Here is a 14,099-nt window from a genome sequence, read left to right as displayed (position 1 = left end):
CGATAAACTAGATGAATTAACATTCCAAAACATTTGGGGGCGAGAGGAATACTCTTGTTGTGAAGAAATTGATAACCACCCTCCCAGGAATCAGTGCAAAGGTCGTAAAATTTTACACGGAAACCACAAATAAGCCAATGCAACTCGTTGCCAATTTTTTCTTAGTATCTATTCTTAAGATAGAAGTAACAAAAATGTGGAGCAGGGAATAGAGAGCTTACTAACCAGACAACAGCGAAGGCGCGGAGAGTTATCACGTCGAGGGAGGAGGTGCTGATCGCAACTCGTACTTCAGGCTGCTGTGTTTCTTAACGCGCTGGATTGATCGCTTCCCCTCTCCCCACTGTCCTTGCCAACATGTAGGCCGCCCGCCGTAAGACTGGAGAAGCGTTATAGTTCTAAGTTACTTTTGCTAGTCTGTGTACAATATTTAATCCTTAGATGAAGAAACAGAAGAATTTAGAGGCAGATAAAATAATGTTTTCAATAGAAGTAAAAAAGTGAGTTTCAGTAATAGAATATTGGTAGACACGCTGACATAATTAAATATTTATAGAGATTATGACATGATCTAGTTAAATGACGCTCCATTGTCCTTGTGGGGGATGAGCACTCCTGGTCATAAAGAATAATATAGACCATAAAATATTTAGGTGGCCTTTCAAAATTTTTCGTTCATTTTTGCATGAATATTTTGGCCTTTTCAGTGCCAATATGACTTGAAAGACGAACACAAATTAAGAGAATTTGAAAATTAATCCTTAGAAAAATATGGATTGATTGATTGATTTGCTTTATTTTAGTTCGCTTCTTGTGCCACGTTTGGCTCAGACACTCACAAACATCCATTCACAGGCCAGGATTCGAACCCGGTACACCTGGCTTCATAGCGCCAGACAGTTGAGTGGAAAAGGTTACATAATTTAGAAGTACATAATTTGTATTCATCTCCAGATATTATTAGAACGATTAAATCAAGAAGACTCTGGTTGGCAGGATATGTGGCACGAATGGGAGAGGAAAGAAGAGTTTACAGAATGCTTGTTGGGAGGCCTGATGGTAAGAGACCAGTAGGTAGGCCAACACGGAGATGGAGGGATATCGTTGAGATGAACCTTAAAAATTCGGTAGGGATGGAAAAGAGTGGATGGATCTTGCTCAGGATAGGAACCGATGAAAGACCAGTGTTGCATCATCCATAAACCTTCGGCTAAGAAGGCTAGAGTTAGTGAGCAAGTACGAATACTCCTTGCATTAAAAACATACATAATTCTATAAAATAACATGCTGAAAATTCGTAACACTCTTGTGTGATTTGTGCAGAACTCGTCTTTAAATGTGAAAAACAAGTAACCACAAATTAGTCGGTACTTTATGCCTACTCATAAATACTGATATTGATTATTGATTAGAGAGCGTCCCTGTGTGCGACTGAGCTTGGTGAGGAGGAAACTGCCAATGTGGTGTTACGGAAGCCGCATTGATGCGGGCGCCTGCCGTTATATTTGTAGCTGTATCACCGGAGCCCATTTGCATGAAAACTAGAATCGCCGAACCCCTTTGCCCCGAAACGAAAGGAGAAGCGGGGCCCATTTCGAAATTCAAATCAATGCGAAGTGCAATAGTTGTCCTCCGGGACCCATGCGCTTTTATGCGGAATACCTTGTTGCAAGACAATAGGGCGGAGGGGAACAATTAAAAGGTTTTATCTATTAATGTGTCAGGTCCAGACACGTAATTCTCTTTCAAATAAATTGTTTTGCATGAACATCTTAAAAGGAGGCGTCGGTCGTTGAGGGGCAGATAAGGACTTTCGCTGGATGTTTAGTTTTATTGCTACAACAATCCTAAAGGTTGTTAGGATAACACGAAGCAGCTCAAGAAGATTTTGATATGATTTATTTTACTTCGCTTCTTGTGCCACTTTTGGCTAATTTGCGAAGATGGGAATGAGTGATGATATGATGAAATTGATGAATAGACATCACAAACCTCCATGCCGAAACCAGGATTCGAACCCGGGACCGCTCAAATTAGAAACACCACGCTTCTCACTGGTCACGATAAATTTCAGGAAATTGGAATCCCTATCCACAGCCCTAATCAGATCTCGGCGATGTTGAACCCTTCGGTTTTTCTGGCCATTTCCGATATGATGACCTAGGGTGGTGTCGCTTGTGTTACTGTAACGATTGAGAGGATCCTTCCCCAACGGTCAAATTTGCCAGCAAGAGAGAGAAAACATGAGGATAATTGGAGAAGGGTTGCTCTTCCAAATCATGCAATACGAAAATGAACTACGACATCAATTCAGAACATTATGGGGCACACTGTGTATTAAAATTTACAAGAAACAAAATCCCTTGAAATTACAAGAAGAATTTTTAAGTTCAAAATCACATATTCAATAAACGGTAGTACTTTATCTTTTTCCTCAGAGTTTACAAATCAACATATTCTATTTTATTGCACATTTTTTGCAGTTTCGTCTTTTCTTTCAGATTGATATCAATATTGATAACAGTAAATGAATGTGTAATGGACGTATGTCAGTTTTCTACAATAAAGCTCTTGGTGTAGCCAACTCCATGAGGTGTAAATTTATAAAACAAATTATGTATAGTTTGTACTATAAGGGTATTCCAAATGAAAAGGAAAAGTTCCTAATAATCTGGGTTCAAAATATTTCCTACACTTGAAAGTCGGATACTTTTAATGTGTAATACCTTTTTTTTAAAGTGTACATTTTCTCTAGTCTGGGGATTTCCAAGGCTATTTTCGTATTATTTTGGTCTTCTGAGAAAGAAATTAAATAGTAAATTATCTACATTAATTAATCATTGCTTTTGTAGAGAAATATGAGGGGCGCGGTATTGTCCCTGGATAATGTTATTAAAAAAACTCACAGAAGAATGAAAATAAAGTTTTCAGTCTTCTTCCCGCAAGGCTTTCTTCGGCGACGGTGCAAAGGAAATCACTGTCATATTTTCTCTCTTTCCAGAGAAAGATCCCAATAAGAAGAATCCTCTCATAACTGTGATTCGAGCTCCCTCGAGAGCGGAGATAAATCATCTCGCCGGGGGAGACAAGAACTCGTTCTGTGTCAACAAACTGAATTGTAATCCGAGATGTGTCGCGGTAATTACTATCAGACTTGCTTTTTGTCTCTAAGGAGACGTCGCGAAGAGCAATTTAAAGTTTTGCTGGAACAAATAACTGCGTGTTAAGATTGACTGATCTTTGCTCTTTTAAGAATAGAGTACCGTACGTTATTTTCTGGTTTTTCAAATTTCGTGAGAGAGTAACAATCAGAGAGCAATATGTTTAACCGTCATATACACGTTGAGGGATTCTTATATGCTTTAATCAATAAAGAACACATGGAAAGCACGTGCGTTGTCCATTTTAAGCCAAATTGAGGTAAAGGTGCTATCAAATAGATCTGCAAATTGTCTTTCTAGCTAGGAAGTGTACGAGAACAGAGGCCTGCATAGTCTGGCTTTGGCTTACCCGCTACCCACTTGCCCGAGAGAACAGGTATACCTGCTCTCCGGTCCACAGCAACGAGTCGACTTGCGTCTTTACCCGGGTTCCTCGTCTTCAAGGCGCTCTGAGGTTACAAGGTAACTGGGCATTCAACAAGACCCGGGCACCTGCAAAACCTGCTCGAAGGAAACAGCCCTCCAGCAGCGTGTCGCTCCAGGTGTTTCTTCACCACGTGGACAGCTGCAGCCAATGTTGCCTACTTACGTAGCTCCTAAATCCTACGAAGTCCTAAACGGAGCTTTCTGCTCCAAGGAGAATTTATATACTTAGCGATTTCAGTTCTGCGTTAGCAGTTTTTATCTTATTGCCAGGAAATGCACTCAATATTACAGCTTCATTTATATAAATGAATGATCGGGAAATCAAAAATCACCTTACTGAAAACTAATTGCTTTTCTTTGCATGGTGGGGCCTCCCCTTTGGCGCACTGGTAGCGTCGTTGCCTTGTAATCAAGGGGTCTCGGGTTCGATACCCGGTGGAGGCACAAGTGGTTCGGACCCCACTTTAAACTGTAGGTCCAGTCCCGATTAGCCTTACTGTGCATAAAGTGGACTTAAAACACCAACTCAAACCAAACCAACTCTTTGCATGGTGCCTTAACCAGGTACGCAGTTTCGCAACCAGAGGGGGCAGGGGGATTTGCTCATCAACCTTGGACGGAAATTAAGTCTAACGGAGAGGCAAGAGTGGGGGTCAAACATTAAAGTACAAGAAGAAACAGGCTAGCAAAATTTAGTAGTAGGGTTAAAGGATTCTCAAGATGGAATTAGTTTCATATTTTTCTTGCATTTTCCTTCCAGACGGCCAAGGGTACCTGGAGAGAGGAAACGGAGGCGTAATTGCAACCCCTTAATTTCAAATTTTATGAAAGTAGAAATATATTATAATATATATTACACAGTCTCATCGAGTTCAATGCCGTGGCTAAGGGGTAGCGGGAGTCGGCCCTGGGGGGCCGAACGATCTAAGTGAGAAAAGTTTTAAAACAGAGAATTCCTTGGCGGCGAGTGATATTATTTGCTATTAATGTTGGTTTGTTACGAGTTGGATGAATTGATTATGTAATGTATTTAAATAATATATATTGGTCTCCCCGATGGCGTAGTGGTAGCGTCGTCTTGTAATCAAAGTGTCCCGTTTTCGATACCCGGTGGAGGCACATAGTGGTTCGGATCCCACTTTAAACTGTAGGTCCAGTTCCGATTAGCCTTACTGTGCATAAAGTGGACTTAAAACAGCAATTCAATCAATTAAATAATATATATGTTTAATGAAACTTTGAATATGTACACAATTTAGTGTTAGCATATGTATTTCTTATTTACGTCGCTCCATGTGAAGAGAAAATATTGTAGATGGAAATTTTACATGCCGATATGTATGTACATTCGGAATGCATTTATCATGCACTTTCTTTCCTTCAAAAACAGGTTGTGTGCTTGCTTTCCATTATTAGCTAATGTGAGATTGACGTGTTGAAAAAAATATTTCTAATGCTCTGTTTCAACACAAATGCGTGCGAACCGACTTCTACCCCCTTTTTGCATGATTTATGAGGATAATAATGGTTTTCATGCTACTTTATTACTATTATTGTTATTGTTGCTGTTGGCACGTTTATCCAGGTACTTGCCCTCCCCCCAAACGAGGGTAACGGCAATACCCCTAGCCCCTGGCTGACTACGGCCCTGGTGTTCGCAGTAGAACAATATGTTGTTCGACTCGCGACCTCAGCGACATGTTTCAGTCCTGCCCTACTGTATATCCCTATATCAGTGCGATCGAAAAGTCCCCGCACTCATACTTTGAGGAGAATATGCTACGAGGTCAGTAGGCAACATGAGTTGGCAACGTTGTTAGTAGTGACTGGTATGACCTTGAAGAATGCCATAACGTCCCGGGAGGCGTATTTACAAACCCTATAGTGCTGCAGAACCAGCGGAATATAGCGCTTCCTTATTGGCTGTTCGCACCGGAAGTGCTCACGTTTCACTGTCCAGTGTTCCTGTAAGGTGTATATTCAGCCGCTTACGCAAAATTCATCTTTGGGCTACGATGATAATAAATAATTATCTAGCGAAATTGAGAGAACATTTCTCTTTAGAATTAGACGAAGACAATTCCTCAAGTAACTGTTGCATTCTTAGAGCATCGATAACATGTGAAGATGCAGCGGTGGAGTTTGTGAAGACGTTTGGAGATGTTTCGGCAACAACTTGGATCCAGAGTTTTGCTCTGCAGAATCCTACCAAGTAAGTGTTAATAGTCACCTTTTAAAATACTTCATATTATTTTTCTACATTGTTTTACTGTTTAGTTTCCAATTTTTTTACATTAAATAAAGATGAAATAAAATAATTGAAGTGGAATAAAAAATCCGTGCGTAATGTCGTATCCACACAGTATTACTGAAAGTAATTACAAAAGCTCCTATACTCACGAAGTTTCTGTTATGTTTTCTGTTAATTGGATAATACGTGTTTGTTTCATCGTTTATTTAACGAGTTCTACCCATGTGAATTAATATACATTCTATATGGCACACATATACATGACAGCTTTGAACACAAAGTGCACACTCATGTGTCTCAATGCATCGAAATAAATTGTTCATTATTAGGTATAGAATTGTCGAATGACTATTAAGAAAACAAATACTTGAATAGTGTCAAACTTTAATAATGGTTTTTAATATCAATTTACAGGGTTATAATGCACAAGAAATGGGTCTGTCAGCACAGCTCAAAAAACAAGTGTAATGAAACAAAACAGGATGTGAAGCATCGATAGATATTCTAATTAAAAAGAATAATAAGAACACCAGAAAAAATGATCCCTTTCTGAAGCTGAATGTACCGCTATGTGCTGTAGTGAAGATTAATACAGCACATAACCATACTACATCTTCAAGTGATGCTATGAGATACTTGAGAGTAAGTGAAGAGGTAAGTGATTTAGTTTTTCTTTGAAGGTGGCATGTTACCAGTTAGTTCCTTAGAAAGGTTATGTTGAACATGTGTGAATGAATGCAAACTATAAGTGTCAGTACCAGTATTTATCCACATATCCTATATACACAACCCATCCCAACCAACTTCCAACTTCCTAAATGATTTCACAGAGGCCTACTTTATGCACTCAAAGGAATGAGTACTCTATAAATATTGGTTCAATTGTGATATTAACATTACATGATACTTTGAGTTTCCATTAATTTCTGGTAGGCTCAGGATTAGTTCATTCTTGTGTGCTTGTAATGGGTACATATATATTCTTACATTTCAGACAAAGCTTCTATTTGAGCAGTACTTCAATGAAGGAATGGGTGTGTCAGAAGCAATTCGCTTCCACGAGAACAAGTTGCTTCTAGCAGACAATCCATATGAAGCAATAGCTAATGCGTCCATAAATCCAACTTCCAGACAAGTGCAATATCTCCATGACAAATGGAGGAAAAAAAACTTTGGCATAGGGTTTCAACCACTACAAAAGATTAAGGAGAAATTTAACACATACGAATCAAGCGGTAAGTGTAAAGATATATTTTCAGGAAAAAGTACAAATAACATCTTTGAAATTAAAAACTACACTTAATTTGTACAAAATAATGAAATGGTGTAAATGTAGTGATTTTCTACATGCATAGTTTTGTCAGAAATATCTTGTTGTCATAGAATTTCCAGGAGTTGATTACTAAACTGAAGTAAACTTTAGTGGTAATTGGAAAAAGCAAATGTTGAAAATTGAATCAAATTTCCCCATTACCAAGACAGGAGGAATTAATAAAATGAACACTATATTCATGGTAGCATGTAATTTATTTTTATCATCAGCATTCCACTGATTACTTTTGTTATTTCACCTGTTCATTATGTTTTTTTAACAGAAAATGTACAATTCCTGTCATTTTAGGTAACTTTGTTGCCATTGAAGAAAAAGAACCATGGGAGATCCTTCTCGTATCACCTATAATGAAAAGGGCTCAGTCTCTGCAAGCAGCAAGGGAGCTGATATTTTTGGACTCAAGTTCCAGCTGTGATACAGCCCAGTCAACAGTGACTGTGATGCTAACTGCAACAAAGGCTGGTGCAGTTCCTATTGCAGTTTTTATTCACAATGGCCAAAGTGGAACAAGTTACGAGACAGCATTTGGTCTTCTTAAGAAGCACTTCCCATTGTGCTTTTGTGGGAAAGATGTAAGTGTAAATGAACATTTTTTTATGTGTGTGTATGTTTTTCTGTAGTTATATCAGGCAAGTAAGGAAAATACCAAGTGTTTCATATGACATGCAAACTGGTAGATTAATTATCATTTACTTAAGCCACAGATAACCTGAAAAAGAAAGTAACATTTTCAAGTAAAATAGGGAGTAACATGTTAGAGACTTCACAAAATTGACAGAATTAATACATCAAGTAATTCTTTTTCCCACATGAATTCAGAATGTACATGTTTTTAAAGTATATTTTCTTGAATTACAGGCTCCAGATGCATTCATGACAGATGATTCGTATGCAGAAAAAAAAGCACTTAGGATCACCTGGCCTGAAAGCAGACAGCTCTTGTGCCATTTTCACGTAGCCCAGGCTGAATGGAGGTGGATGACTTCAAAACAAAGTGCAATTCTCTCTGAAGACCGGCAGGAGTTAATGCATGTGTTTCAAAAAGTCTGCTGTGTTGATATTCTTGTTATAATTGTGTTAGATAAAACACTTATATGCAGGGTTCCAATTATCTGTGTAGATTTCAGAGATCCACCCCAAGAAGATAAGAAACCCCTTGAAACCAGGTAGATTTTCATCCCTCATTCTTCTTTGAGCAAACTGTATCATAAGGCAGTAGTGTACCAAAGAATGCATGACAATATGTTAAGTCCACTTCATGCAAGATAGGCTAATTGGGAATGAACCTACTGTTTAAAGTGGGATTATCATATATGTGTCTTCACAGGGCATCGATCCTGAGATTTGCTCATTGTTTCACGTGTCATCCCAACACCTTGTTTCATGTGTTATTAGTTGTGTAATGTGGCTTTGCTAACTGTTTAAATTAATTATTATGATTATGGTGAATTATGATTAGATGAAAGAAAACACAGTGTAACAGATATGCCCTGGTTGATACTCAAACCAAAAACATAGAAAGACTCAGTTCAGTACTCAATGTGCCCAGCATTGTCTCATCATATACATCATTTAACAGTGATGAGTGGTTGTTGTCCCTCCCCCATAAGAAAACAAAATGTTTAAAAGTTCAAAAAAAATCTTAGAAGAGGAGGGTGGTAAGATTTATTCCATTCTGATTTGAGATTTTAGTAGAATAGCTTTGGCTGTAAATTTTTCTTTAATTGAAAATCAGTTCTAAGTCAAAAACTTGACGTAATATACAATAGTATACAGGTAGTGTAAAAATATTGGCAATTAACCAGAAGTGAACAGGACCCCTTATATAAAAATGTAATTCAAATATAGAGGATTATGTACTATATAAAAATGTAGTATTTTACACAGCAAAACTAAAATGAAAGTAATGTGGGTAACCATTTTCTGTTGTGAACAGTTAAACTTTCTCAATGCCTCCAAGTTGTCATATTTGCCCCATATATTTTAAAGAAACCTGCATGTAACTGTAGAGGAGATGTTAATTTTTGGTCTACTTTTTAATGAAACTTTATATTGTTATAAATATTCACTCTAGTGTATTAGTGGTTTATGTACTGACATGCATGTACAAAATATGCTAAAAAATATTTTTTTCCCAACAGGTCATGTACTCTGAAACACTTTCCCAACTGGAAGAAGCTGTATCTGAAATTAGGAATTTACAAAAGTATCCCAAATTCATCAGCAGGTTCGAAACTTTTTATGAATGGAGAGAAGAATGGGTTCTTTTCTGCAGGCTGGGTCTGATAACAAGAAACCACAATACCAACAATTTTTCTGAGGCCAGCATAAGAATTCTAAAGGACGTTATTCTTTGTAGGACAAAGGCATTCAATGCTGTTGCTCTATTGGAATTTTGTATTTCTGTCTGGGAAGAATACTTTGTTCTACGAATTTTGGATCACGCATACAACAGAAGACAAGCTGCATATCATAAATATGAGAGGCTGTGTTCTAGAATGCTGAATTACAAGAAAGAAGATATTGAAGAGATAGGGGAATTTGAATATTCAGTTCCTAGTCAGAAAAATGATTCTGAAAAGTACATTGTAAACACACTTGTTGGGATGTGTACTTGTCCTAGTGGGAAGACAGGTGTATTCTGCAAGCATCAAGCAGTTGTCCACAGATGTTTCAATGTACCCTTTCCCAATGCTCCACCAATTACGTGTTCCGAGAGACACAAACTGGGCTTGCTTGCTTTAGGTGAGGATTGTCCGACTGAAGAGTTTTTTCTGGGTTTACAAGAGTGTGCTGACACACATGTACCTTCTTGTAGCTCTACAGACACACATATGCCTTCTTGTAGCTCCAGAGCAATGAATGAAATGCAAATTGCTTAGGTTGCTGCACCTACATCTAAATGCTCTACCAGCTTAGAGCATTCATTATGTAGTAGTGAAGAGCAGAAAAAGCTGAAGTATGAAATGAATCGCCTGGGACAACTGATGACTGGTGTTTCATCAACTTCTGTTGAAAAACTGTCAAGACACCTGGAGAAAATAAAATCTACTAGTCAGCTGGAAACAGCAATAATAAACATCAACAAATGCTTATCCACCAACTTCAGGAAAGGGGGAAAAATCAAAGTTCAGCCAACATCCATAGGAAGGAGAAGATCTGGCATTACAAAGGGATGCAGGAGAGTGCCCAGTGGTCGCCCGTGTGGATCTGGATCTATGAGGAAAAAGAAAAGGCCCAGAAATCTTAAAGTAAATGTGGAAAGCAATCGTCGCAATGCAATCTCACATGGCACTGGGCACTGACAATAGGTTACAATCCATAGACTGTGCTATGCTTTAACTTTTGAGCTAGTTTTAATTATTGTGGTGATTTTTAAGATATCTTTTAATATTATTATATCCTAACTATGTAATTATCTCTTATTATAGTATAATCAGACATCCCATGGTTATGCATTGAATTGGATAAGAAAGATTATCTCAAAGCATACATAATGTAATACCAGCCAAGTGGTAAAATCTGATATGCCCGTTTTTGAATATATTATTTTATGTTTTTAAATGTAGATAATAATTACTAACTCTGTGCATATGGTAAATATTTGTTTGTAGCTCCTTAGAAATGATTTTTCTTTCAATTTATTTTGCAAAAGTATAACAGTTTATAACACGAGAGTTATGTTTTTGTGTTCATGAAGCAATCAATTTAAATTTTTATTTCTCTCCAAAAAACCTTTTCTTTCACAAAATGAAAACTTCTAACTTAATGTACTCACAATGTTAAACAAAATTTATTTGTAGCCAGTGCAAGTGTGGTATGGATCCAACAATTTTGTTCGAGTTAATATATTAAAAATTACTGTGATTGAATAAAAAAAATGTGTAATTTTACTGTGATTTCTAACTTTCAATAAACATCTTTCCAGATGACCTATGTTAATATTAAAACTTCTTTGTGCAATTTTAACAATGAATCCAGAAATCTCCAATGATGACATTTGTGAGGGTATCTGAATCACTGTAATTCCCTTTACAATTATTGTAAGCTCAGCCAGTGGGTGTACATGTAACTTTTCCTTCACCTATGCATTATTTATATTATTAACTTATGGTTGAGTTTTAATTTTGCACTTGTTTTTCCATCAGTAGTTATATTCCTGTCACTGAAAAATGATTTGTTAAGCTTTATCGTTCCAGGTATTTTATTTTTTAAAAAGTCAATACGATATATATATATATATATATATATATATATATATATCAATCTTTCCCTCAATGCTTCTCTAATTTGATGTGTGTGTGTATTTTTTTTTATTTTGTGTCACTTTTCTGCCACTTTGAGCTAACCTTCACATGATTAGGTGAACTTGAACAACACTCAATCATAGGAGTAGTTATGTACCCGCGTTGAAGTCGATAAATCAATTGATTGGAAAAGATCGATCAAAGATCAATTGATGATGTAGGTGTGTGGGCAAGCAAGTGTGGGTGTTTTGAGAGTTTTGATTGGCTGTTGGGAAAAAGGGGGCGTGGCATAATGATATGGTTTTCCTGTTGTTAATGAGGAGATTGATAAGTGTTTCCGGTCGGGAGTTGATTAGGATTTTGATTGGTTGTTGGGGAGGAAAAGTAGTGGATTCCTGTGACGGTTGGTTTTCTCGGAATTGGAGTACGTGTTTCCGGTGTCTGAGGAAAGATGGCGTTGATGAGTTTGAAATTCTGGGAATCGTGATACGTGTTTCCGTTGTTTGAGGAGAGATGGCGTCTAAAACTGTACTAAGAGTTGAAGTAATAAAACCGTTTGTACATACAAGTAAATGTTATTATTGTATCGAAATAAATAGATGTAATATACGTACAAAATTCTCTCCCTCCACCAATACAACACTGTACCAGTCGAGGCGTTACGGCAGAATGAAAAATCTGCAGTGATGGTCACAACACATACATATCAGTTCTGTGTAGGATTTGGTCATTAGCGGAACGGATGCAACTTCTTTGCTGATTATGCATGCCAGAGATAACCAACCACAACTTCCGCGTTGAGTCTGCGGGCAACAGGAAGTTTGCGGTTTGAGCCCGTTGTGTGTGGCGTCGATGATTTTGAAATTCTGAGAATTGGGAGGGGTGAATAAGATAAAAATATGCGTTTAATTAGGGAGATAGGATGGTAATTGGCGTTGATGAAATTGTGGTGAGGGAGGAAATCCGGCGACGATTGGTTGCTTGGTATTATCATTTTGTTGGTCGTTAATTGAAAAGGACGGGAAGGAGTGTGGCGTGTTTGTTGTGGTGGAGATATGGGGTTTCCGGTTGTTATGAAATTTGTGGAACTGTTGAGTGATATGTGTGGTGTGTTTGTCGGGCTGGAGATATGGGTTTCCGGCTGTTAATGAGTCTGGTGATTAAGGGAGAGGGTTACGAAACTTTCGGCAGAGTGCTATGTGCGGTGGTCCGGAAATGCTGAGATAAGAAATCGTGGAAGGCGTATGATAAGAATCCTTGTGGTGTTGAATAAAAGGAGATAGGAGTCTTTGTCGGATAGCATGTGATGGAGGAAGAGCAAAAGAAAAGAAAGAAGTCTGAGAAGCAGGATGTAAAGAAAAGAAAATAGAGCAAAAAGAGTAGGTTTCTCGGGAGAGGTGACTGTGTATAGTGTACCAGGACAGGAAGAAGATAGGAGAGGCACGTGTGCGTTGGACGCTCTGCGCGAACGAATGCGCACGGAATGTATTGATAACGTAGATCGGAAGGAAGGTATATAAGGGGCTAGTGGATTGTGTTGTTACCAGAATCACCATATCCATTGTAGAATCAATCAGCAGAGTCGCTTTTCACCAGGAGCAGCAGATATTGGAACACCGTCGAAAGATCATCAGAGTCGTTGCTATCTGTCTGAAATCCGAGCAGGTATCGAAGGTGAAGAACCCTAAGGTAAGTAAAAATGTAGTATCGTGGCTGACACTAGTAATAAAAGGTCCTGAATTAGATCTGGAAGAGATGGTCGGATATTCCGACCGTCCTTCAAGTCACAAGTAGCCTGCCCGATGGCGCAGTGGTAGCGTCGTCGCCTTGTAATCAAGGAGTCCCGGATTCGATTCCCGGTGGAGGCACATAGGGGTTCGGCTCCCACTTTAAACTGTAGGTCCAGTCCCGATTAGTCGTACCGTGCATAAAGTGGACTTAAAACACCCAATCAATCAATCAATTCAAGTCACAAGAATCGTAAACGAAAATATTTGTTTCTTTCCAGCATCGGCAAAGTGGAAGAGCAGTTCGGCAACAGAAAGCCGCATCGTGAATTCCCGGATATCATAGAGGAGACCGACACGTCGGAAGGAGAAAACGATACAACTTGAAAGGTGAGAAAATAAAAAATATTACCTATGGCCGCAGAGGTTTATTTTGAACTTGAGAAGATACAGCTTATGGTGAAGGGGGTGGCTCTTCCCGGTCCTCTTCTCTAGCTGGAGGTAATGGAGGCGTAATATGTCCCTCCTCCTCCTCCTCCTCGTGTTGCACTAAATTGACCTCCACCTCTTCCGGAGCAGGAGAAGGAGGACGAACATAGCCGCTGAGGACCGCAGGAGGTACCAGTAGAAGTAGGTTATCAGCTCTACGAATATTCCGTCGATCCATTCTGAAAAACAGTATATAATAATTAAAAAAATATATATATATTGTGTTTCATGTAGATATCGGCTACAAAGAAAAAAGTGTTATTGTCGGAAATGTCAAAATATACAATGTTATGAGAAATAAATTGAAAAATAATTACCTTTGACGATATTGATGAAAAATGTCTTCCATCCTTTGCCGATTTCGGTTACGCCGAACCGCGAATACGGCAAAGGTGTATTCGTATTGCCGATCTATTTCAGCCTGCACCTCCAGGCACCTCCTAACACCCCTGGTAAGCTCTGCGA

General features: G+C 38.4%; 1 protein-coding gene across 1 annotated transcript; it reads left to right on the top strand.

The window, feature by feature from the left end:
• Positions 1-6,375: 6,375 nt before the first annotated feature.
• On the top strand, positions 6,376-13,532 carry LOC145980162 (uncharacterized). Its single transcript, XM_083113201.1, has 5 exons — positions 6,376-6,492; positions 6,833-7,073; positions 7,460-7,743; positions 8,030-8,337; positions 13,427-13,532. The coding sequence occupies exons 1-5, from the start codon at positions 6,466-6,468 to the stop codon at positions 13,530-13,532; spliced, it is 966 nt and encodes a 321-aa protein (XP_082969327.1). The 5' UTR covers positions 6,376-6,465.
• Positions 13,533-14,099: the final 567 nt, after the last annotated feature.

This window comes from Lepisma saccharinum, chromosome 27 (genome assembly GCF_977018435.1).
Source record: "Lepisma saccharinum chromosome 27, izLepSacc3.1, whole genome shotgun sequence".
In the NCBI taxonomy this organism is placed as follows: domain Eukaryota; kingdom Metazoa; phylum Arthropoda; class Insecta; order Zygentoma; family Lepismatidae; genus Lepisma; species Lepisma saccharinum.
This window is presented reverse-complemented; position numbering and strand designations above follow the sequence as displayed.